This window comes from Spermophilus citellus (assembly GCF_964194105.1).
Source record: "Spermophilus citellus genome assembly, chromosome: 14".
NCBI lineage: Eukaryota > Metazoa > Chordata > Mammalia > Rodentia > Sciuridae > Spermophilus > Spermophilus citellus.
The window spans coordinates 6581808-6608774 of record NC_138194.1 but is presented as its reverse complement, the minus strand read 5'-3'; the positions used below and the strand labels follow the sequence as shown (position 1 = coordinate 6608774).

At 35.5% G+C, this 26967-nt stretch overlaps 1 protein-coding gene across 1 annotated transcript in view; it reads left to right on the top strand.

The window, feature by feature from the left end:
- Positions 1 to 1460: 1460 nt before the first annotated feature.
- LOC308633754 (ATP-dependent RNA helicase DHX15-like) overlaps positions 1461 to 26967 on the top strand; it is a gene marked incomplete at its 5' end in the record, with an annotated part of 36535 nt that continues 11028 nt past the window's right edge. The window contains 3 exons of the mRNA XM_081266800.1: positions 1461 to 1531; positions 25031 to 25190; positions 26496 to 26714. Coding sequence (XP_081122926.1) covers positions 1461 to 1531; positions 25031 to 25190; positions 26496 to 26714 — 450 coding nt within the window. The remainder of the gene's footprint in view (positions 1532 to 25030; positions 25191 to 26495; positions 26715 to 26967) is intronic.

Genomic DNA, 26967 nt, shown 5'->3' with positions numbered 1-26967 from the left:
GAAATGAATAAAAAAGTCACTACAACCCAAACCATTCAGCTTGACCACCACGAATATTGCTATATGTCTTCTAGTCATTTTATCCATGAAGATGTGTGTCTGTTTGTGCATTTGTTTGTAAACTTTGATAAAATTATTGTATTATGTATTCATCTTGTGTTGTTTATTTTATTTGCCATTACAAATTAATATTTAATGTGCTTGGAACCTCATAAACTAGATTTTTTTAAAAAAACAAAGGTACAGTGAAAATTATAATTGCTCAAGCAATTCTTTCAAGAAATAGCAATATTTTACAAAATAAAACTAGAAAACTCAGCAAAGAGGGCTAATATAGCAAGGAAAATGCCTAATTGTAGGGAATATGTATTTTCAGCTCCCCCTCCCCCACTGAAAAATGGCAGGGGATAAGAGAAGATGCATATCTCATCCATTGGGTTTAGTCTGAATTATAATACTTCCTACTACATATGACACTGAATTTGTTAGTTATTAAACATACTCTACTGTCATGTATATCTTTAAAGAACAAATTATAAAACTAACAAAATCTTTTATAAAAAAGGAAAACCAAAATACAGTACAAAGGGTTTTCCTCTGTGCTTCCCTTACAGAGACTGTTCCCAATAGTTTGCATAACAGATGCCATTATTTCAAGTCCTGAGAAAGGGAATATTATATTGAACTTAATAGTGTGACCAAACACTTAATACACTATGCTTTCATCTCATTACTAAAATCAGAATTATCTTCAAAGCCAGGGAATCCCCTGAGCAGTGTTCCAAGGGAGAAATTTCTAGCAGGTTGACAAATTCTTCCTTTGAGGTCCATATCTTTTCCTCCAGCTCGCAGAAGAGAATTACAGGCCTTGGGGTGGATCTGGTCCCCAGCAAGTTATTTTATAAATCCTCCAGTGCCAGTACCAATTGAGACTTTTCTACATGCTTATTTTCAGTAGGTGAAGTATATTCCTGTCGTCGCCGAACTAGAAAGAGAAGGATGGTATTTGCATTGCCACGTTCCAATTCTGCCTTTGCCACTTATTGGCTGTTTGGTCACCATCAGTTTCTCAGCCTCCTCGGATCTCAGATTTTCCTAAATCTAGGAGATACAGATGGGTAAGCCTTCCTAACTAGGACTGTACTTTTTCAACTTCCCAAATGAGAGGTTGAAATGGAGTGTCAAGGCCACCAGGCGCATCCCCACCCTAGCAGCGGCTCCGACTGGCTCAAAGCTCGGGGAGGAGGGACAGGGCGGGAGGAGAGGAGCGTATTCTGACCAATCCTGTGGCTGGCGGCACCGCAGTTCCCGCCTCTGGGTGGCGTGCGCGTGCATCACGCACCGCACGCTCAGCACGCTTGCTGTGGAAGCGCGGCGCAGGCCCAGCCCTCGTCGCCGCTGCCATTTTAGCTCCTGGTTCCGGCAGCAGGGTGTGGACCGCTCCCTCGAAGAGTGCGAAGATGTCCAAGCGGCACCGATTGGACCTGGGGGAGGATTACCCCTCCGGCAAGAAGCGTGCGGGGACCGATGGGTAAGCCAGGCCTGGGGCGCGAGGCAGCAGCTCGGGCTTTGTTGGGGTCCGGGCGGGGAGCGGGCCACGACCGGCGTGGCCGAGCAGGTCGCGGAGCCCGAGCCTTTGTTTTCTTTGGGGCTCCGTTCAGCTGCGGTCCGGGCGGAGCGGCGCCGGTTAGGCCCGGCAAGGGCGCCGCGGATGTTGGCGGGGCCGGGTCGGGAGGTGGAGAGGCCTGTGGCGGCCACCAGGGCGCCGCCTCCGCCAGGCCCAGCCTGCCAGAGCCATTTTGGACGGAGCGGGAGCGGAGCGCGGACCTCGTGGCTTCGGTTCCCGACTGAGGCCTGGCGAGGGTGGGGGAGGGCGCGGCGAGCGTTCGCGCCCAAGGGCACCGGGTTCAGGGCCGAGGGCCGGGAGAGGGCCTGGGAAGGGGAAGGCGCCGGGCCGCGAGGGCGGGGAGCGCGTGGGTTCTCGTGTGGGCTGCGGCGGGGGTGGCGGGAGTTGAGCGCGGAGTCCGGGGGCAGGGGGAGCGGAGGCCTGCGGGAGGAAGGCACCGGAAGGCTGCCTGGTGGGCCGGGGCCGCGTCCCGGAGCCTAGGGGCCCAGCGTGGCGGGAGAGCGCGTTCCTCCGTCCATTCAAACACTTCGGAGTAGACGGCAGGCAAACTTCCGTCTGCCGCCCACTCTCCCGCCATCTCCTTTATTTCCTCCTTTGGTGAAGACGGTGCTAGGGCTAGGAGTTGGCAGGCATACTTTTCCCCCCTAAGTTTTTATTTGAAGGAGCTTTTGAAATACGGAGACTTATTCAAGAAGTGGTTTTCTTGCTCATGGCAAAATATCGCCATGTGGAGGTTGAGAAATACAAGATTCATAGGGTTCCGGATTCCTTTTCCTTAGCCATTCTCTAAAGGTAACGAGGAATTTAGCAATTAACTTGAGGAATTGTATCACAGTCATTTTCTGGTCCAGTCAGTGTGTGTTTTCACTCTTGAAGAGCAGAATTCTCTGGGTAATAGGCAAAAAGAAAAACCTCAAACAAAAGTTCGAATGTCCAAATACCTTGCATAATTTCATCAGTTTTCCACGTAATCTTTACTGTCAAGGTGGAGTATAAATCAGAGTGGGATGTACTTTTTGATACCTAACGTATATTTAATTGTAAATACAGAAATATTTATGCTGTTTTATTTTTGTAGGTTTTTTAGAAATTATGATATTAGGTATAGTAATCATACAATAACATAATAACATAGCATCTTAGACTGCTCCCTCAAAAAACATGAGCACGTTTAAGCTCTGTCACAGACCCTTAGAGTTGGAAACAACTTTCAAAAGAGTATAATCAACTCCATTCAAGAAATGAGAAATGGAGACTAAAGAAATGAGAAATGCAGATGGGGTGGAGTTAAGTGCATTGTGCAAGTTAACAGTTTTATAGTGGAATCTGGAATGCTGCTTTTTGAATTTCCACTCTCTGACACACAGTCTGATACTGTACTTAGAATCATTACAGCTTGTTTTAGTGACATTTATAATAGCTTGGTAAAGCAGGGAACACTTGGTTCTTGATTTCCTTTCAAGTAAAAATAAAATTGCTTGTCGTTGGCTAAGATGCAGCTAATATCTCCAGTAAGAGGTCAGGTTGGATCAAAGTATACTGGAGAATTGACTCATCAGGTTTATTGTGTATGTGCACCATTTAAAAGGGCTTTCCTTGGGATTAATAGTCTCATGATACACTTAGGTGAATGCTCCAAAACAGATATCCTAAGTGGATTTTTTGGGTCTCTGATTCCCCATAATATTTGAGATTTGCCTGTATTGTGGAGTTCATCCATGAAATAGTGCTTAAGGTCTGGATAAATTCTGGAGGAAGTTTTCAAACTAACTTCTGTGTCATTTGAGTGCTATTTCTCACAGGGCTAGTTTTCTTTAGCAGTGGACTTCTGAAGTTTTTTATGGCTCAAGGCGTGAAATATCAAATTTCCCCCATTTGACAATTTTAAGTAACTTGTTGAATGACCAACAAACCTGTAGTGTTTTTTTTTTTTTGTTGTTGTTGTTGTTGTCGTTGTGTTTTAGTGCTGATAGTTAGGAGGCGTATTTGTTTGAGAGCACAGGCATATCACTTTTGTGAACTCTTTTGTTAAACATGATTGTCCCATTTCTCTAGTACTAAAAAGGGAGGGTCATTTATTTAGTGGGAGATTTCATCCATGTTCTTGCTCGTATACTATATAAGGGTTTATTTACTCCTGGCATGTTTTTGTTTGGGAGCAGGTGGAGAAGTTATAGGTCTCTTACGTATTCTGCCTCTTTCCTTTTTTCCATGACCCTATAGAGTCTTCAATATAATGTTACTAACAACAAAACAAACCTCTATGAAGTGTGGAAAACACACTAGATGTTGGCTTTTCGATATTTCCTGATCGATACATTGGTTGTTTATTATATACATTGGTATAATACAAATAGAGCACATAATGTACACGTGACACTTCCAGACTTTTTACATGTATAAACACATTTTTATGACAGTCCTATATGATAGGTGAAGAAAGTTGCAGAAACAAAACAGAAAAGGCAAATTCCTGGAAATCTTCGAAAAACATTTTGTGATGAACAATTTTGGACAGTCTTGGCATTTTTACTCATGACTATGAAGTATAATATGAATATCAGTAGAATCTCTATTGTGTGCTTTTAGTTTTGCTCAGATGTCAGTAACTATCCTTTTCATTGGCTGTGTAGTACTCCACTTGTAAAGGTATATCATAACTTACCCAGTATCCTGTTCCTTGCTGTTTAGGTGGTTTCCCAGTTGTCATTTTATAGGTTAAAAGTATCATGAACATCCTTATGTATACATATTTGCACACTCATGGGATTGGAAGCTTGTGGAAATAAGATTGCCAGAAAAACTGTGTGTGTTCAAAATATTCTGATTTTGATGACCAGCTTATATCTTCATTTGCAGCATTTTAATACCTATTATCCCTCCTGAATTTTAAATCCCCTCCACCCCCCACCATACCAGAGATTGAACCCAGGGCTGCTTAACCACTGGGCCACTTCCCCAGCCCTTTTTATTTTTTATTTTGAGATAGGGTTTTGCTAAGTTGCAGAGGCTGGCTTTGAACTTGTGATCCTCCTGGCTTAGCCTCCTGAGTCACTGGGATTACAGGCATGTCCCTCCATGCCTGGCTTTAACATGGTAATTCTAACTTTAAAAAAAAAAAAAAACTTTAATAATAACCAACATTTACTGGGCATTTTCAGAGTTAGACAACACTTTCTCGTGTTAATTCATTTAATCTTTTTAATACCTCACAAGGCATTAATAGCTGTGTTTTGAGATGAGAAAAGAAATACTGTTATATAGCTACCTTAAGTGCTGAGCCAGAATTGAGCTGAAAAATTGTATAGAATCATACAATTTTTGTGCTTGACAAAAATACATATTTAAAAAAGAAAATATGCATAAGTACAAGCCTATACATATTTATGAAGCAGAGGGTTTAAGTTCCCACTTAACAGACTTAATTTTTATTCTTCCTATCCTATTGAAGATAGATAGCTTGAACCATAAGGCAGTATTTCTAGGTGATTGAATTGTTTTCTACATCTGCCTCTTTCCTTTTTTCCATGACCCTATAAAGTCTTCTCTGTTACTTTCTTACTTTAATCTTACTAATACTTTTCACTATGCAAATTAATAAATTGAGGCTTACACCTTACCTGTGGTTATACTCCTTTTCTTTCTATACTATGATTGCCTTCATTTCTTGGTCAGCTCCTAATCTTGTGTCTTCAGAATGTATTTGATATTTGCTTCCTGTGTTGAGTTTTTTTTTTTTTTTTTTTTTTTTTTTTTTTTTAAATGAAGCTATGGATGAAGTTGGTCTCTGAAAACCAATCTTTGTTGGCACAGGACTACAAGAGTATGTAATACATAGTTTACTTCTTCCATAATCCCTCTTCCCCCCAGTTTTGTAACTATTGAATTTTTGGTCCATATCTTAAGTATGTGATATTATGTGAGAAGTACAAGAGGAATTTATTAAACATTTTCTTTTCTCCCCCATGATGGTATGAGTATTAGAAACAATCCTTTTCATTTAGACCAGATGTTCTTAAAGAGTTCACTCTAGTTATGTGTACCATTATCTTTCAGATGGCTACTCTGAATTATTTGTGACTATAGTGCTTCTCACTTGGTGAGCATATTTCTGCTTGCCCAATTGTAAACTATTCCCCATCCACATTTTGGGCTAATATGAATGCTTATTAAATATGTTGAGCACTATGATAAGGTAGAAGGAGGGAAAGAAAGCAGGTAGTTGATAGCATATTTCAAAGATAGGTCAGGACTCTAAAATTTTGAATTGTGAGACTTCATTTTATGGTTAGTCATTTTTCACATTTTCTTTTGGTTTTGAGTAAAACTTTCTAGCTTGTATACCCTATAATTCTGTAGCATGTGGACATTGAAATGGAAGAAGGAAAAAAATCACCTGTTTAAAACAAGGATTTTCCCCCTTAAGTCTTTTTTTTTTTTTAATGGAATAGAATGGCATATTTTTAGAAGGAAAGGATCCGATTTGATTGGTCAGCCTACCATTTCTGTAAATGGACCATTCTGACTCAGTGCTGGGTTTAGTATTTTATCTTTGGTCTGTCAAGAATTTACTATTGCCCCATTGATGTACCATTATGGAGAATGACTGCTCTTTCTCTGCTACAGATACTTACAGCACAGGAAACTTGTACTCATTTGTGTATTGTGAATAAGGAGCAATGACACATTTAGCTTCCTGTTGGTCCTCATTATTTTTAATCTGGGTCCCAACACCTCGTGGCAAGTTTCTTTGCTACAAACTCCTTCTTTGCTATAGGAGTTTGTCTGAAATAAAGTGGATTAGTAAAATGAGCAAGGAAAGATTATTTTATTTCTGTCACCAGGCCCTCAGAGGCCACCAGATACAGCCCTTTGTCTTGCTGCTTGTCAGGTTTCCTCACCTAGATTAGTTAAGGTTATCATCGTATTGGGACAATCTAGTAACTAGAAGTAGATATCATAATTGACTACTTAAAACTGGCCTAAGTTTAATAAAGTGGCTGCCTGCATAATTTTAGCATTTTTTAAACAGCGGTAAAATGATGAAGCTAGTTTTAATTCTGCTTTATTTCATTTATGGTTGGCCAGTATATGCGGATTTACCTTTTACTTCCAGTGTTTTAGTATCCCCAAAGGCTAAATGCAAGAGTAGACACTGAAAGCAAAGGAATAAAAGTGTTTTAGAATTTTCGTTTTTCTTGTAAAGCAGTATACACTTACTGAATGAAATTGAGGAAGTACTGGAAAGTATAATTAAGAAAGCAAACTTGCAGATAATCCTCTAATTCATATTTGTATTACTTGTGATACTGTGTGTAACATTGTACTGTGTTCTTTTCATTTAGCATTAGAACTTAAAGCAAAATGCAGCTTGAAGGAGAATCTAGGAAAGATTGTGGGGCTGTCTTCTTTTGCCCAATTTATTTCTGTCTTCCCCACTCCAGCTGCAGTCTCTGACTTCTGTTGTGGAAATAGGAAGTTTTTTTTTTTTTCCTTAGGATGTCTTAACCTTATGTTGAAGTTTGTAGTAAGATAATTTGAGGCATCATCAAGGAAGGAAAAAGTTTATGGTGGAGTGTGGAAAATTCTTGATTGTTATTTCTAATAGTTATGTAATTCATTGAAATTTTACATTAATTTTTTCATTAGGTTAGTGAACATTTGTGCTCTTATGACTGTAATATTGCCTCGAACATTATGCTTAAAATTTAGAATCTGAATTCTAAAATTTTTGTTCTTAGGAAAGAACGAGATCGAGACCGGGATCGTGAAGATCGGTCTAAAGATCCTGACAGAGAATGTGATAGAGGAGATCGAGAGCGGGAGAGGGAAAAAGAAAAGGAGAAGGAGTTGCGAGCTTCAACCAATGCTATGCTTATCAGTGCTGGATTACCACCTTTGAAAGCTTCCCACTCAGCTCATTCAACCCACTCGGCTCATTCAACACATTCGACACATTCTGCTCATTCAACACACACTGGACATGCAGGACACACATCACTTCCACAGTGCATTAATCCATTCACCAATTTACATCAGTCATTTGTGCTGGTTGGCGAGACTGGGTCTGGTAAGACAACACAGGTGAGTTACTTTTTCTTTTTTCTTTTTATTATAGTTGTTTGGAACTGAATATTACCTATTCTTTCACAAAGTAGAAGGCATATGTAGTCATCCCTACCTCATGCCAGAACTAATAAGACATTTAGGATATTTTTCAAACATGGATGAGTCATTATTTACTGGGCTTCTGTTAATAGATATGTAGGCTTCACATGGGCAAGTATGTTTGTAGAAATGGAAACTTGGATATCATTTGCAGTTAAAATACATGTAGCCAAATTGCCTTCCCTTCATAAGTAACCTGTCAGTTTACCTTTCCATAAGCAAGTGTGAGAGCATGTTTGGGAGTATCACTGGATTGGAGTTTTTACAGATCTAATAGGTGAAAAAAATAAACCTGGGGTAATTTTTAATTTGTGTGTGTGTTTCCCTGAGTGAGGTTAACTATCTTTTTTTAAGTTATATGGACTGCAAGTCAATTTGAGTATTTCATGGAGGCTTTTCGAAAACTACTACAGCAACCAAAATAGAAAAGCTTTTATTGAAGACTGAACTTTAGCGAGAACTATTTTCAAGTGAAGGAAAACTTAGTGCTGATGTTAGGAAAAGAAACTGTAGCCTTTTTTTTTTTAATTAAACAAAATTTAAAAAGTTTTAGAAACGTGCAAGTCTATAACTCTTAATTATGCTAATCTATTTCATTAAGTCCCATGTTTTTAAATTTGCAAATATTTCAATGAAATGGACACATGTGCATTCAGATACATTGGAAATAATGTAATACTAATTAATTATATCACTATACTAATTAAATGCTACATACTATATTTTTTATAGATGTTTTACATCTAATACAATAGGACAAAATGGAGCATTGTCAGAGTATTTTAAATAATTATATCAACTGTTTTACTGGTTTGCAGAATATTAACACACCTGTTAATTAATCAGGCATTGTGTACTTTACATGTATTATATCATTTTAAGTTTATATACAACTCTGCAGGGAAAGTAATCACATTTTATGGAGGACCAGAATGCGGCTTAGATTAATGAGAGAACTCTGGTTTAGTGGGCTGCTCTGGGTTAAATAGTTTCTGGATTTAGGTAAGTTCAGCATTAACAGTTTTGTCCCTTTTCAATAACCAGTTATATTTATTTCATACTGCTGTTCTGTGGTCTGATGTGGTTCAGAGGAGTTTTTATTAGTAGTTAGTGTGGATAACTTAATCGATTCAAGGCACAAGATGCTTGTGATGATTTGGATTACACATGCTTTCAGGGGTTACTTTATGTGAATATTGAAGACTGCAGGGAATTTTGGGGATGTGAAAGGGAAACTAGAAAGTTAAATCAGTAAATTTCATCCAAATGCTTTTTAGTATAGTTATCAAACTTGGACACAAACCTAATAAAGAGTACTTAGCAGTTGTTTTGGTTATCCCTGCCTATCAGAAAATGAAATCAAACATAATTTGAAATAATGACTTTAACTTTTGAAAGAGCCATAGAAAAGACATTTTGCATTGTGCTTGGTGTGCACATACTATGCCTATATTTCAGAAATTAAAGCTAGTTCAGTCAGGAAAAACATGAGTGAGGGTACAAGTTTAGAGAAGGGAACACTGCACACTTTGACTAGTGTGAAGGGTTGGTGGGGTAGGTGAGACTGGAGCCCTAGGTTGAGCCTTACTACCTCTTGCCATAGGTAAGGAAGCCATCAGAGTTTTTAATTGGAGGGGAGTGACACAAATTTTTATTAAAAATGTTCAGTCATGAAAGACCATATAGGAGATCCTAACAAGTTTTGACTTTGTATGCAAGGTTAGTGGGAATGAGGAACAAAGAATGGAGTCTGTTTTTTTTTTTTTTTACTGCCACTGAATAGGGAACATGAAAGAATTAAAAGAACTTGAAGGAAGGTGAGAAATGGTTTTGCTTTGAACTTGATGAATTTGAGATACCAATAAAATATTCATTATTCAGAAGGAGGTGTGACTACCAGGTTTGGGGGTAGGAGCTAGAGTTATAGGATTGACTTTGTTCTGTTGCAGGCAATGTTGGAATTTAAGAGAATAGAAAAGGCTACTCAGGACAATATATAAAACAAGGATTAGGTTTTGGGAAAATAGCCTCAAGTGGAGGAAGGAAGAGCAGAGCAGATGCCTACTTTGAGCAGACCAGTCGCCCACATCTTTCAGGATATGCATCCCTTCCAAATTATATTTCCTTAGAAAGTTTGAGTAGATGCCTTATCATAAGCTGTTTTGGGAACCCTTAAAAATCTCTGAAACCCTTTCCAGGGTCCAAGAATTTCTTAGTATTTTTCATACAAAACAAAATATTGCAGCATACTGAATGTAGAGACAGAATTGAGGTTTCTTCCAATAAGCTAGACATGAGAGATATGTAAAAATAATAAAATGTGCTCTACTAGCCAAGTATTATTTTATTTGAAAAATATACATTTTAAAAATAGAAGATAGGTTGTTACTAGTAATTAGTAAACAATTTAGCTGCTTTTCAGTTTTAACTTCCAAATACAATAAATGTATTAATTGTTTGGTATCCTCATTTATTTTAACAGTATAAGGAGTTCTAAAAGAGAACTGCTAAATTAACCAAAACTATATATTTTTAAATTATCAATTTCACTGGAGTGAAATTTTTAAAAATGTGAATAATCTTGCCTTAAGAATTACGAATTAATTTTAAGTATTTTTAATTTGTAAGTCAGTACTTTTTGAGGATTGGTAAAATGAGGGTAGATAATTAAAACCTCATAAGAAGACCACTTAACATGGGTCTGTTGATTTGCAATACCAGGAAGACTCTGCTAATTTAGTGAAGTATTTTGTTCATTTAAAACCATGTAAAAATATTATTATGTTGTCTGAGAAGCAACATAATCATCTTTCATTTGTTTCTCCAGTTACAAGTTATTTCCAAATTAAAAAGTAACCTAACTAAAATGTAATAATAATGCAATAATCAATACTAGTTATCAGATGTCATTGTACACATGGTGTACCCCAAAACCCCTTGTTTTTTCTATAGCATTAGCACCTGATAGGCTTTTGGAAGCTTTGGTGAAGACAAATCATGTCCTTGTAGCAGTAGATTCCAGTTTTATGGGATGGTCATTTGCTTTTTTCCCATGGTTCTTTTACAGTTAAGTCAGTCGAGAAGAACCATAAAATGAGAGAATCTATGAGTGTGTGGATAATTAGGAAGGAAATATGCTGTCATCCTGACAACCATCTTGTGGTTGAGATTTTCTCTTTCCCCTTTTCCCTTGATTGACCTTACTCAGCGAAGCGCTATTGCTGTAAGCCATATTGAATTTGAGACTGGTAATTACTTTAAAGATGGTACCTAAAGTGTTGCCACTATGCATAACATTCCTGAAAGATGAATTGGAGTACTAGTAGGTGCTAGGATTTGGCTTCTGCTGGCTTACAGAATTTGAATTGAATTAAAAGATACTTGTGCAACAAGGGAATATTTTCTACTTGTATCTGCATATTGTAACTCATTGTATGAATTTTGATGCTGTACTTATTGGAAATTAACATTTTTGTTATTAAGTAGAATTTGTTTCAAGTAGGATTTTTTTCATTGGGTAGACAAATAGTTAATGATGGGACCACTTAAACACTGGTGAGCATACCAAGCAAAGCTTATGTGGACCTAGCGCACAGAATGTAATCACATCACATCCTTGTTACACATGACCTCTTTTTGGATATTTTTCTATCTAAATTATATATGTTAAAGGAGTTATGATATGTTAAGTTTTTGTTATAAATAATTCTCTGTCACTTGCCTAATTGAATTTTATTTTAAATTATTGGAATGAGATAAAAGTGCTTTATATTAAACATAGTTGATATGCGGCAGAATAGAATTAATTTAAATGTGAAATTATTTGATAGATTCCACAGTGGTGTGTGGAGTATATGCGATCATTACCGGGACCCAAGAGAGGAGTTGCCTGTACCCAACCCAGGAGAGTGGCTGCAATGAGCGTGGCTCAGAGAGTTGCTGATGAGATGGATGTGATGTTGGGCCAGGAAGTTGGTTATTCCATTCGATTTGAAGACTGCAGTAGCGCAAAAAACCATCCTTAAGTAAGTACTTTATCTTTAAAAATGGATGCTTTTTCTAATTGTAGCTTTTCTGCCACTTGTTAAGAATTTTGCAAGTGGACACTCAAGTTATAAAAATTTAAAATTTGAATAGTTCGAAGTAGGCCACCTTTGACTTTTCAGGTGACATTTTAATGTGGATTCTTTTTCTTGGTTATAATATATGTTGCTTTTTAGTAGAAATTGAAGTTGACAGATCAGGTTTTAGTTGCTTGAGGTTGTATCTTAAGTGAAAATGTTCCTATAAAATGTGTAGTTTTAGTAGACATGCTCTGAAATATCATTTAAATATGATAGAAATAGAAAAGTAAGATATATCTTAGTGGTCTGGGGATGTAGCAAAGGTAGAGTGCTTGCATGAGGGCGCAAGTTCAACCCCCAGTCTTGCCAAAAAGAAAAAAAAATGGATTTATCTTTGTAGAAGGACAGCTAATGTTAGAAAGAATGATGTGTGAGTAAGATGGGATATGATTTAATTGTAGGCAAGGGACTTTTAATTTTGCAGATCTTGATATGCATACATAATGAACTAAAAGGCCAAATCTTGTTATGTAATGTACTCAGGGCACCTGAAGGTGTGTTGGTTCCTCTTTATAGCTGTGGTACATGTGGTCATACTGGTCTTTTTGAATGTTTTAACTTGACAAAAATGTTTCTTCATTTTATATAGTTGCATTCTGCACAAGTGGTATATATTTCCGGATAGTCATTTCTTTAAAAATCTCATTTTTTTCCTTATTGCTTTTGTTTATCTGCATTTATATGACATTTAAGTTATTTAAAAAGCTTATTTCTTGATGGGCACAGTGGCAAATGCCTGTAATCCCAGCTACTCTGGAGGCTGAGATTGCAAGTTCAAGGCTGTCATGGTCATGGTATTTGCCTGTACTGTGAAGTTCATCCATGAAATAGTGCTTAAGGTCTGGATAAATTCCGGAGGAAGTTTTCATACTAACTTCTGTGTTATTTGAATGCTATTTCTCACAGGGCTAGGGGATCTAGCTCAGGGGTAGAGCACTTGTCTAGCATGTACAAGGCCCTGAGTTCGATCCCCAGTACTGTAAACATAACAAAAAACCTGTGTCACAATGCAATTTCCCGGGCTGGGGATGTGGCTCAAGCGGTAGCGCGCTCGCCTGGCATGCGTGCGGCCCGGGTTCGATCCTCAGCACCACATACAAAGATGTTGTGTCCGCCGATAACTAAAAAATAAATATTAAAATTCTCTCTCTCTCCCTCTCTTTCTAAAAAAAAAAAAATGCAATTTCCCAAAGTTTTAAAAAAAGACATGTTGGAACAAAATGTTAACGTGGTCAGTGACATGAGTCTTTGTTGATGGATCTATCTGTATCCATCTATAGGATTAGGAAATAAATGAGATTCTTGTCTCTTTTTTTAAAATTTTATATTTTATAGGTATTTTAAAATGTCTGCAGAAGTATACTAGTTTAGTGAACTCCCTGTGTTTATTATGCATCTTCAACCTTGTTCCACCTATATCCCAGTATTTTCCCTGTCTCATATTATTTTGAAACAGAGTTTAGGTATCATGATTTCATCTTAAAATATTTTCGGTGTCTCATTTTCTTAAAATATAACTGTCACAACTTTAAAAAATCCCTTCAAACAAAATATTCAATCACTTCATGTTTTGTGTCCAGTTTTCCTCTAGTCTTTTGAAATATATATTTTGTTTCAGTAGAATTTGATATACAATTTCATTTTTAAGAGCAATTGAGCTTTAAAATGCTTTGGTCTCCTTAACTTTGATTTATAAGGGTTTTTTTTTGTTGTTTAAATCTTAATCTTAAGTAAATAAACTTAGTGATCACATTATTCATTGGTTGTTTGTAATTACATTGTAATTGACAATAATTATGTGAAATCGTAGCTCATTTGATACTACTGTAAAGTACAGATAATGTCTAGGACTTGAAAAAAATAGAGTAAAATTTTACTTGTCTTTAGTAGGCATACCTTTCTGACATTTGATTCGCTGTATCATATTTGGGCAAGTTACAGTTAAGATTGGAATTTAGAAATCAAATGTGAGAAAGTTACCAGTATTAGAGGTGTGTATGTGTTTGTGTGTCTGTCTAGTAGGGAGTACGCTTGTGCAAGATTTTAAGTTTTTAGTAGGGAGTGACAATATAAATATACATAAGTAAAACATATGTTTAGCATTGTGATGTTTTCTTGTGGAGCAGTTCCCAAAGATTATCTATAACTAAACCTCTTCAAGAAAATTTATTCCAGACAGGGTAAATTTATTAATGTTCCTCCTTAAGGTAGTAACCAGTGTTGTTTTTAAGTGACACTATATTAGTAAAAGGGTATATATTATTTTAAATTGCTTTAAAAGGAAACGTTAAAATTTCCAGTGTAATTCTTATTTAATATGAAGAGGACTAATGTCAGTTTTGACTAATAAGAATACTTCATTAAGAACAGTGGTTTATGATTCCCTTGGTGTATTTCATAGTCACATATCAACCCATTAAGAACCCACATGTTATAAACATCTAAAGTTGTAACTGACTGAAATCAGTTATATAGTTAAGTGGGTAGAAAGAATGCATTCATCAAAATATTCTCTGAAGATTCTGCTTGAAGGACTCAGAATTTAAGAGTTTTTTTGAGAATAGCCACATTGGTGTATTTTTTAATTGTACACAGAGTCCAAGGTAGTTTCTTCATGGTTTGAGATACATATGGATAGATGATGAGTCTAATATTGTGCTGTTTTCAGAGGATCAGATTTCATGTAAGTTAGTGCGTACTCTGGTTTTGAAGTCGTTAGTAGCTACTCAGTCCCAGTGGACAAGTTGCTAAATGGTTTTTGTGTTCTGTTAGGTATTTGCTTGTTCCCATCCTTTACTTCTTAAACTTATGCAACATATTTATTTTCCTGTTGCTGTCTTAGTTAGAAACTGGGGGGGGGGGGCAGCCCGATTGAGATGGCTCTAAAGAAGAGAAGACCAGATAGCAAAACACAATGATGCCATGCCATCATGCCATGTTTGTGACTGGTCAGTAAAAATCTTAATCCATTCTCATGGAAAGGAGAAGGTATCGATGGCATCTAGCACTTCTGCTGTGGATTTTAAGAAGCATTTTGTAGTTGGAGTTCTACAGGATTTATTTATTTATTTATTTATTTATTTATTTATTTATTTATTTATTGTGCTGGGGATTGAACCCAGTGCCTCGTGTATGCAAGGCAAGCACCTTACCTACTGAGCTATATCCCCAGCATTTGCAGTTGTACATGATTTAAGAAATTCATCACTTTTTTTGAGGCAGATGAGTTTTTTGTTTGTTCTTTTGTGGTGCTGGAGATTGAACCCCAGAGCCTTGAGCATGCCAGGCATTGCTCTACCACTGAGCCAATTAATTTTTAGGGAAGACAGTGGCTTGATAATCTTTTGCCTGTGAAGAAACACAATATTTGGTTGTTAATTTGGTAGCCAGTTTCATTGTTATTTTAGGGGATATGCCTTTTGTTTTATTCCAAAGCTGCAAAATTACTGAGGTGTTTTGATATCAAGGCAATCCACTTATGTACCATGTACCATGTAATGCTCAGTCATTCAGTCATTTAATTGAGTACTTTGTGTAGGTTGAGCAGTGCTAGGTATAGTAACAAAAAAGAAATCTGGTTCTTGTCCCCATAAAACAAATCAAGTATAAATATAAAATTTTCAATTGAGATAGAGTCCAAAATAGAACATATGGAAGTATGCTTTGAGGATTCAATTCAATTTGGAAAAGAGAAGTGTGTATTTAAATAAAGGCCTAAAACAAAAGTAGTACCAGCCAGAACAGGGATTGGGGTGCAGAGTGAGTGCGTTCCAATCAGATGTAACAGTGGGTTTTTTTTTTTTGTTTTGTTTTGTTTTTGTTTTTTACACTTTGTTTTCTGAATGGAAAAAATCATGACCTTTTACTTGAGAAGGTCCTACAGTCCTATACCTACTGTATATTCGTAAAATATCCAACTGATTTGTCTAAGTCAACCTTTTCATATCAGATCAATTTTAAGATGTTAAAGGACTAGTTTGTGTACCATGTATAGATGATTGAAGATAGCCTTTTTGGTCTTTCTTGCTTCATTAAACCATAAACACAGGGAATGGGGTTTGTTTCTGTATCTGTGTGTACTTGCCATGCACACAACAAATAGAACCTTTGTTCCTTTTTAATCTGAGGAAGTTAAAGTCATAACAGGAGTTTGAAATTTTGTCACTATGTTGTAGAATTTGGATGACTTAAGCAGCATAGTCATGACAAATGGATAGATGATTCATGAAAAGACATTTTCTCTGACTTTGTTAAAATTTCTTTTGTGAAGATGGGGTATAGTATATATAATTTGCCTTTCCCTCCCTAAGTTTTTCCATTTGGTGTGTCAGATTCATTTGAAATTTGGAATTTTACAACACCAAGGACCCCATCTGAGAGAGTTTATGAACCAGAGCAGCTTTTAGAGAACATGTGTGTTAGCTCTGTAAGACTGTGTACCACCTTGAGATGTTTATCTGGTGTGTAACTTCAGGGCAAACTGCTAAAAAGGCAAGAAAAGGTAAAGACAAGAAGATATGGTTGAAATGTAATTGAATGACTAGAGAGATGAACAGTCTGGGATTTCAGGGTGTGATAAACTGTCCCTTGGAAAGCTTGAGTGAGATAAGTTTTGAACAGACCAGCTAAAGAATGTGTTTCCATACAATTTGGATCATAAACATGTAGAATTTGTTTTTAATCTAAATAAAATAATCTTTGTAGGCAATAAGATGAAAGAGAATACCAGAGTATTTTAACAAACACAAGCTTAATAAAAACACTACTACAGTAAGGAGCTGGAGGGTGCATTAACCTTTAAGGTGGGCACTGTCATTGTAAGGCATGGCCATAGCAGATTCTTTCATGTCCCTGGCAGATTCTTTTTGTGCCCCAGGAAACAATAAACTGAAGCAGTTCTGTTTAAGGACTACTACAGAATTTCAGAGTGGTTGTTCAACAGGCACCCTCATTTAAAAATAGATGATTTGAGATGAGAACTGAAAGTAAGTAGATCCCAGAACACTGCCCCTGGGGTCACAGTACCTAAGTTGTGTCCTAGCTCTGCCACTTAGCAGTATGATTTTGACTGTTAATTAACCTTCCTGTACTTACTGCTTTTTCAGAAGATGGAAATTATAATAACTACCTTATGGGGTTGTTCTGAGATTCATGTTAATTTGTATGTAACCCTTAAGAATAATTTTCTGATACTCAAGCAGTGTTTCACCCAGCATTGCTGCTGGTAGTGGAGATTTCCAGCTTGAGAAATTATTGGTTCTTATTAATTAGCTAATAAAAACAAGAAAGGAACTTATAAAAGCAGTTTAATGAAGTTCCTTTTAACACAGTAATTGAATTGTAATTGAGAAGGGTTAATTGAATTCAAACTTGACATTGTCGAATGAATGAAGCCATATATTCTTCTAGGGCTTGAGGTCAGAAGTGAAAACAGGTGTGGTAATTTAAAGACAAGTTACAAACTAATTTATTGAACATCTGTTATGTGGGTAGACATTGTTCTCATTCAAGTATAGCAATTACATTATGGGAGTAAAAAATCAAAGTGGTTGGTTACCACTTTAAGCAGTTCTTAAACAGAAACAAGAAAGTTATTACCCTAGAAGTAAAAATTTTTTGGCTTGGGCTGGGGATGTGGCTCAAGCGGTAGCGCGCTCGCCTGGCATGCGTGCGGCCTGGGTTCGATCCTCAGCACCACATACCAACAAAGATGTTGTGTCCGCCGAGAACTAAAAAATAAATATTAAAAATTCTCTCTCTCTCTCTCTCTCTCTCTCTCTCTCTCTCTCTCCTCTCTCACTCTCTCTTTAAAAAAAAATTTTTTTGGCTTTTGTTAATTCATCAGATGTTAACTTGATTTTCTACTCTTGTGTATAAACTTATACACTTGTAAGGGATTAATTTTAGAAGGCTTTCTTTGCACAGTGTGACATCTTAGAAAATATTGAACAGAATTGATACATTCATCTCAGCTTTCTGTAAGTGCTGTGGAGAAGGTGAAGGCATTTCCTTCAACACTTGTGAAAGTTTGAAGAGTTGGAAATGAATGTTGGGAAAAAATTTAGTCGCTTTACTTTTTATCATTGATTTTTTTATGCTTTTTTCTTACTTTTTTTTTTTTTTTTTTTTGCTTGATTTGGTATCTGGCTCTGAAACATAACTAAATATATTTTAGCTGTTGGCCATAACAGAGGTTTAAGTTCTGGTGTCTTAAACATTTTAGCTAAGAATGAATCCATACATGTTGCAAAGGGTATTTGATATATTCTTTTTGTCTAGTTTATTGTATTTAGAACAGTAAAACAAGAGATTCCAAGGTGTTGAAAATACCACATCTTTCTTGTGATCATTTACATACAGTAGTTTTTACCGTAATCAGTATTATGGTGCTTTTGTGGTTATGGTGAATGGTGTTGCTCCTACAGTGTAATATTGTTGCTGAGAATGTCAAATTGAACTTGAGCCTATGTAAAACATCCATAGGAATGTATGGGTCCTGTTGAAATGCTGAGTCACTTTGAACTAGTAGTTACTATGGTGTCCTTATGTTGATTATGGAAAACAGTGGTATGAATTATGATTTAAATCATTATGATGAGAATATTTATTTTTTCACCAGAAATATGGTGTTAAATACATTGAGTCTTCATTGATATATTTATATCCAAAGAAGTGGTTTGATTTTTTTTAAATTGGTTGTGATATATATACACATACACATAAAATAAATGTGCCTTGTCTGAATGTCTATACCTTGGTTAGGCTATTAATCAGGAGATTTTAATATTCAAAAACAAAATTTCTTTTCATAAACTGCTATGTTCACATGGATCAAAGTTTATCTTTTATATCATTAATTTACATTCCAGTAAGCCTGTTATTATAAAGTCAAACCATCCTAAATTGGGGCCTTGGGGCCTGACTGTAACCATTCTGTCTTATGATACATATTCAAGTTAACTATAATGTAGTGTGTTAATCTAAAAACTCAGTGGCAGATAGAAAATTTATATATACCTTAAATGTCTATTTTTATTTTAATATAAAATTTATCTATACATCAGTTTATTAATATTGGGTCAACATCATTTTGTTGAGTGTGGGCCCTTTGTTTAGAATTCAATTTTGCTAAAAAAAAAAATTAGTTCCTTTAGCAAGGCCTTCAGCAACCTAGTGAGATCCTGTCTCAAAAAAGAAAAAAAAATCTGGTTCTTAAGGTGGATTTTAACTCGGAATACTTAAAAAAATACATAAGTGTTGCTTTTCTGGAATAGGAGAGAGAATTCAGTTTTGAAATTTTAGAATTCTAGACCCCTTGCAATCTTTAAGAATTGTCTTCCACATTTGATAGTTTGTGTGTGTGTGTGAGAGGCTCATCTTTTTCATTTTTTCTAAAGTATGCAATACTTAAGGTTCATATGTAGAATTTCTCTTTTCTGTGCTTAGAGGCTATCATTTCATGTCAAATGTAATAATTTGTAATTTGTCATAAAAGTGGTAAGTTCAGTAGTTGATAGAAATGCAAGTTTCATTATCCGAAACAATATGGCCAAGAAACAAATGAGAAACTGGTCAAAAATTGCATTTAGTATTCAAAGTGCTGATTTTGTTAAGAGCTCCTACAAATCAGTAAGAAAATGGCCAACCTTTGAAGTCATCCAATAATTTCTTTGGGTGATGTGGATGCATGTTTTAGATCTTTAGATACAATTTTGAGTTATCTGCATAGTTAGTTATACCAGAGTATAGTCTATACTTGAAAGGCAACCAAACTCTTGACAGTATGGGAATAGCACTGACTAGGATTTTCAGAACAGATTTTTTTGTTTTTGTGCTGTTCGATTCTTCTAGAACAGTAATATCAAGTTGTTTCACTGTTTTTTATTAATGGTTGCTTGGCATTTTTTATTGTCTTCTAGTTTGACTAATCTGATTGGTTAATATTTTGCAATTTTTGCTATTAGAAACAGTTGGTGTCCTCAGCACCCTCTTAGAACTTTGTATGCACAGTTTTTACACATTGGCATATGTGAAATGAATTCCCTCAGTGAAATTGGTTGGATCAAAGGTTTTGCTTGAATTTTATCAGCCTTTGCCAGATTGCCCTTCATGAAGATTTTATCTACTCCCACCAGTAAGGAATGAGCAGATGAGTGTCTGTTTCTTTGCCTTTCCTGATATAGCTTAGTAAAATTTATCTTTAGTCAATCTTGTAAGTGAAAAATGTAGTCTCCTTATAGTTTTAATTTGCATTTCTTTTGTATGAAATTGAGCATCTTATAGGTATGTATTAGCCATTTGTATATTTTTGGGATCTGAGACTGATGCTTTTTTCATTTGTTGAGAAGGATTGCTATCTGGTTGGCAGCAGTTTATAAGGTGGTATTTTGAAATGCATATCAAATTTCAGAAAATTGACAACATACAGTATCACACAATTGATAAAATTTGGTATTTGGTTTCTTATCTTTCTGTGGTTGGTTCTTACTGATTTGTAGAAGCTCTTAACAAAATAGCATTTTGGATATAAATTGCAATTTTTGACCAGGTTGTCATTTATTTCTTACAGGTAATGAAAAAACTTTTGATTTTGATCAAGTACTGAACTTACCGCTTTATATGATGTCCCAGGCTTTACAACATAACCCGCCCAAGCTTGTTTTAAGTTATTTGATTCTTATATTCTACTTTTGTGTTTTTATTTTAAGCATCTTTGCCCAATCTGGATTTGGTTGGGGAGGAATTCATAAGGTTTAGGGTAATTTCTCTTACCACTCCTTTTGCCACCTATACCAAATAACATAACATTGAGCTATTGGGCCTTACTTCCCTGTGTAGTTAATTTTTTTCCACTCATAGTTGCAACATTTAGTCATTGACACTAAAGTGAGGAATAATTTATATATATTGTTTATTATTAAATTTTTAAATGACTTGTTTGGTTTTCTTTCTTTCTTTTCTTTTTTTTTTTTTTTTTTTTTTTTTTTTTTTTTTTTTTTTTTGTAGTGCTGGGGATTGAACCCAGGGTCTTGTGCATGCTAGGCAAGCACTCTACCAACTGAGCTATATCCCCAGCCCTTGTTTGATTTTCATTTAGAAAAATATGAATGTTTTTCTTAGTTTGTGATTTTTCCTTAAGCCAAAGGAATGGGATGTTTCAAAAATTTAAAAATACATGAGTACAAAATTATAAATAATATATGTGAAGGATATAATGCATTACTATGCTTTGTTCAGAATTGGTGATGTCATCTGGCTGGATCAGAATTGGTTAGTTTGTAGTTACTCTTTCTGCATGTAGTGATTGTAATACTGTTAAGCTAGGATGGTGCTATCAGCACTTTGAGTTTTGGGTTTATTTCGGTAATTAAACAGTGCTTGAATATCTGAATTATGAGTTAATTCAAGGGAGTCTGATGCTACATTAGGTATCTATTTGTTTAATCTGCCTCTTGTTTAACTATTAATTTAGACTAAGTCTTAAACTTTAGCAAGAGTTTAAGACTTAAGTCTAGTGTATAGAATTTAACAGTTCTGTTAAAACACAGATTGCTATGCCTCACCTTCAAAATTTTTGATTAAGTAATTCTGGTGAGGCACAAGTTTTCTGTTTCTAATAAGTTGCAGATAATTTGTATGTCTTTACGTGAATAGATCATTTCAAGTTTGGTTGTCTTATAGCATTTTTGTTTACTTATCCATTTTTAAAACTTTAGAATTATGACTCATCTTTTAGCCTGGGTAAATATTTATTACTAGTAAGAAAGGTAGTAAAACTTGACTAAGGTAAAGGGAAATGGTCTGTGGCTTTTAGGACCACCAATATCTTCCTTGTTATGTCTTTTATGTGTTATGTGTCAGGTGGATTGATCTCGATCTCTCTCTCTCTCTCTCTCTCTCTCTCTCTCTCTCTCTCTCTCTCAAAGGGTTTCTTAAATTTAGCAGTATAGAAAATGATCAAGTACTCTTTTTTTTCTTGCTTTAGTCTTAAATTAACAAATTTATTCTTTAAATTCTAGAGACCAGGGATTCAGAAGCATTGCATTGACAGAGTTGGTTCCTTCTGGAGATCCTGAGAGAAGAGCCTTTCATTTCATGATTCTTCCTAGCTTCTGATGACAATTAGCAGTCCTTGTTATTCCTTGCCTTATGTATCTCCAGTCTCTTTCTCCATCTTCACCTGGCTACTCTTTGTGTCTCAAATTTCCCTCTCATTTCTTCATTAAGGATATGTGTGATTGGGTTTAGAGAGCACCATAAATGTTTGCGATCTCATGGGAAGATTTTAACTTAACTACATCTGCAAAATTTCTGATTTTTAATAAGGTCACATTCCTAGGTACCAGAGGTTAGAACTTGGTCATATCTTTCTATAGGTACCTTTTTGTTGATATACATACATGTAGGTGTGTTCCTTTATAGTAGTTTTTAGGACAAGTGTGCTAGTGTAGGCGTGTGCTATCATAGTACACCTAAGATTGGGAATCAATATAACATATAAACTAGTTTTAATAAGCTATTTAACTGGTTTTGAGACTCTGGAAAAGTTAACTGCTATTATTCAGGTGTTTTCATTGGAAAAGAAGAGCACATTTGACTCTCTTGACCTTCCAACCTTAGAACTGCCATTTTTTGTAAAATCTGTTGTTCATACAACAAGCTTCACTTGTTAGTAAACTTCACATATTTTGTGATGTAGGAGATATTTAACTGCAGCATCTCATGGTTTGTATCACTGGGTGATTAATCAAATTAACATTGAGGAAACATTAGGAATTTTCTCCGGAATTTGAAAGACAGGGTTTGAATGTGGTTGACCATTTAATTTAGTACTTATAATAAACATGGTTGTTGATTAAAGCATGACAAATAATAGTTCCATTAACTGATTTGTGATATTCATTTCCTCTTAGGAAAGATGCAGAAGAATGGCTATGCTTCTGTGTATCTCCATGTTGTGGTTGCCTAACGCTTGAGAAATGGGCAGAGGAAAAAAGATCAAAATAGAGTGGTTTTTTAAAGAGTTTTAAGAAATTTTCAAGTTCGAGTTGTATTATTAGTTTTGTGATTTCCCCCTCCCCCATTTTTGAAGTCCAAATTGATGCATATCTTATGTGGGATCATTATAATTGGTGGCACTTTGGTGGTTCCCATTGCTTGTGAATGCTTGCACTTGATCTGGCTGTATATGTTATCGCTTCATTTGAGTATTGTTAGTTATTGGGACTACACATACTGAATTAGCTAATTAAAATGCCTTCAAAAAATGTTACCCTAGGAGTCTCTGTTGAATGAATAGCTAGCTATTGAGTATCTGGAAAGTTGAGAAACAGTGATAGGATATAAATTTTCTAGTATTTGGGCAAAATAGTATTTGCTCGAATGCAAACATTTATTCTTTAAAGCCACAAATTAGTTCTGTTGAAACTAAGGAAGTTACCCACAAATGGATTATGTTTTGCCATTGAGATAATGTGCAAGAGGATTGCCCGCCTTGTGTCAGTAATACATCCAAAGGCACAAACTGCCAAATGTCCTCAAATAGATCAAAGAAATTCCAAAGGATCTAGAGGCCATAGTGTAGCTGACTCATGCACTGTGTTGGACTAACTTTAAGGCATTGAGTCATATTTTAATTGGCAGTGTTTTTTCTTTCACAATCTTAATAAAATAATCTTGTAGGTAATATGTTACCTAGTCCAGGTTGTTGGTTTTTAAAAAATAACACCACCAAAGTAGAAGATAGGAAATATACAATTGGGACGAAATGGACTTGTTTGCCCAAAAATTGGTTAAATTTAGAGTTAAGTTTTAGTGAAGTAAAGAGAGGGATTCACTTCTCTTGTACACTGCCTGCCAGTTTGCTGAACTTACTGCTCCAGCAGATGGCATTAGCTAAAAATATCAAGTTGGTTCATGAAAGATTAGGTTAGACTAATCATGAAAAAAGAGCCAGAGGATGAGATCATAAATGATGATTTCAGATAATTTCTACTGCTTTTAAATCTGTAAATAAAATCATGGGCTTTTATTTACTGAATGAACAGTGAATTCAGCATTTAAAGGCGTATTGTGTTTTGTCCATGGGCCAAACCAAGGATATAATTGTTTTGTATGAGTGTTAGCAGAGTGGAATGGACTGGGAATGAATGGCTGATACTTAATCTACATGGTGCTTTTCCTATGATGCTTAGATTCCATATTAACTGCCTTCTTTTGAGCCATTCCTAATCCTGGTTTCCCTCTCTTTGGTTCATTAATCATTCTTATGTTGTTTGCCTTTTATATTCCACTTACGTATCAGCATTTCCACAGTGCTGTTGCTGCCCCTCAGTCCTAAAACCTTTATGAATGATTTCTTTTTATGCTTCATTAAGGTGTTTTTTCAGGTGGGAAAATGTTAGACGTATTCTCTGTGAGCCCCTTTCAACCAAGAACCTGAGCCTGTGAGCTTTGTTAAGAATTGTTAGGGCTTTACTTTTTTGAAATGTGCATTTGCATGTGGTAACATTTTAGTGGTGTGATGTCTTAAAGCAGCTGAAAATGGTTTATTGGTTTTATTTTGCAGGATGAATATTTACGTCTAAGATTATTTTTAAGAAATTCATTTATATCTAAGTGTCCAATTTGGCATTTGTGTGAAGCGTGTGTGGTCATTGCCTTCCATAATCAGCAATATTTTGTTTTTTTTTTTTTTCAGTACATTGCAGTATTTGAGAAGACTTTATGAAGTATAGCTTGTTTGGTGTGTGCTCTTAAGACATTCTCTTGAAGCTTAATTTTGTAATTAATCTTGAAAAAAACATTTTTTGGGGAAAGTCCTGTCTTCCCTTGTCCCTACCCATGCTGGGGGTTGAATCTAGGGATGCTTTATCACCAAGCTACACCTTTTTCGTTTTTTTGAGACAGGTTCTTGCTAAGTTGCTGAGACTGGTTTTGAACTTGAGATCTTCCTGCCTCAGACTCCCAAGTCACTGGGATTATAGGTGTGCATCAGTGTACCTGGTTGAAGAAGTTTAGTTTTCATTTACCAAATGTCTTTGTTTCATCTCTCTGTTTTCAAGTTTTCTTTTAAAATGAACCTTGACCAACATGTTCTTTGTGAATATAGGTATATGACTGATGAGATGTTACTTCGTGAAGCCATGAACGATCCCCTCCTGGAACGTTACGGTGTGATAATTCTTGATGAGGCTCATGAAAGAACACTGGCTACAGATATTCTCATGGGTGTTTTAAAAGAAGTTGTAAGACAGAGATCAGACTTAAAGGTGAAGTAGTTTTTCTTTACCCATTTAGTTCATTTTGTGTGTATGCATGTATTAAAGTGGGAAATATCCTGATCATTAATCAGCTTTTTTAAAAAACAACTTCTAAAAGTAGTGCCCAAGTACTGCCTATGTTTTTACTTTGATGTGGCTTCATTTTAAACTTCACTTTATTTCTCCTACTTTTTAGTAATGTATTTTTAAACCAAATCTCTCTTTTCTAACCCATCTGATTCTTCATATTCTAACATTTTGTTTTGTTTTTTTGATCATACTAGTCACTCTATTCATCATTAAGTGCAGACATCTCCTTAAAGGATCAGTTTTTATCACTCAGATTTATGTCTGTCTTCCAACAAAAACATCCAGGACGATCAACTCCTCAGAATTCTTGGGTTTTTTTTTTTTTTAACCCCTTCTTTACCACTTGTACCTTGGCCAGTGTTATTATGTTGATTAAGGTCTTAAAACTGTCTGAATAGTTTATATATATATTTTTTTACATTTTTGACCCATAGTTTAGGAAGTTCCCCCTTTTGCTTTCTTGTGTGCGTGTACCATACTTTGAAACTTAAAACTCATCATCTCATCATTCCTTGTTAGTATGTGTGCTGTACAAGCACCATATAAGTACTATCACTGTTAAAAATTATGGATGAGCTGTCAGGGTTTCAGTGGAGAAATCTCATTTAAAATAAGAATTAAGAATTCTAGTGGAATGATGTATGAGGGAGACTTACAGTAAAATTTTATTAGTTTATATGATATATGATTTGTATGGGGCTGTGACCGCATAATCATGAAGTTCTGTACCTGAAAAGACTTTTTTTTTTTTTGCTCTGCCTTTGTACAAGTATAGAAGATCCTTGCTTATTTTAGGATTTTTTTTAAAGATGTGTGTATTAAAGATTATTTGGAAGAAGTGAGAAAATTTACACCTGGTCCACTAGTTAATATTGCATTTTTTCTTTTTCTTTCATGTGGAAACATGTTTTGTTTGAATAAATGTAGCAATAATCATGACATTAACGTGGTTCTCCATTAGTTCTTTCACAAACTTTCATTTGGTATGTTTCAAGGTAATTGTAATTTACTTACTTAAATAGATATTTCTAAATATCTTTGAATAAAAAGCTTTTACTGTACCTCAGTCTTTCTGTATTTCATTTTTAAAGTGGTTTATTTAAAGATCTTTATAGTTTTCTTTATAACTGTATATAGAACAGTAAATCAGTACTTTTCTGTTTTTTTCTTTGAGGCCATGAAAGAACTTAAAGGTGACTCAAGTAATTTACTGTTTTCTTTCAGGTTATAGTTATGAGTGCTACTCTAGATGCGGGAAAATTCCAGATTTACTTTGATAACTGTCCTCTCTTAACTATTCCTGGCCGCACGCATCCTGTTGAGATCTTTTATACTCCAGAACCAGAGAGAGATTATCTTGAAGCAGCAATTCGAACAGTGATCCAGATACATATGTGTGAAGAGGAGGAGGGAGATCTTCTACTTTTTTTAACTGGTCAAGAGGTACCGTTATTATTAGCCTTTGGCCTATCATTTCTGTTAAATGGCAACTTTAAACAATTTGGCATATATTAGCCATAGTTTCCTTATTGTGACATTTTTTTCCTTCATATTGATATATAAAATTTGTAACCGTTTTTCTTTCTACTCTTAGGAATACTTTTTAAACCACTAATACTTTTGTGTTAGGGTTAATTATCCTGAGTGTTAAATGATTTTAGAATTCCAAGATTTAGCAAATTTTATCTTCACTTTG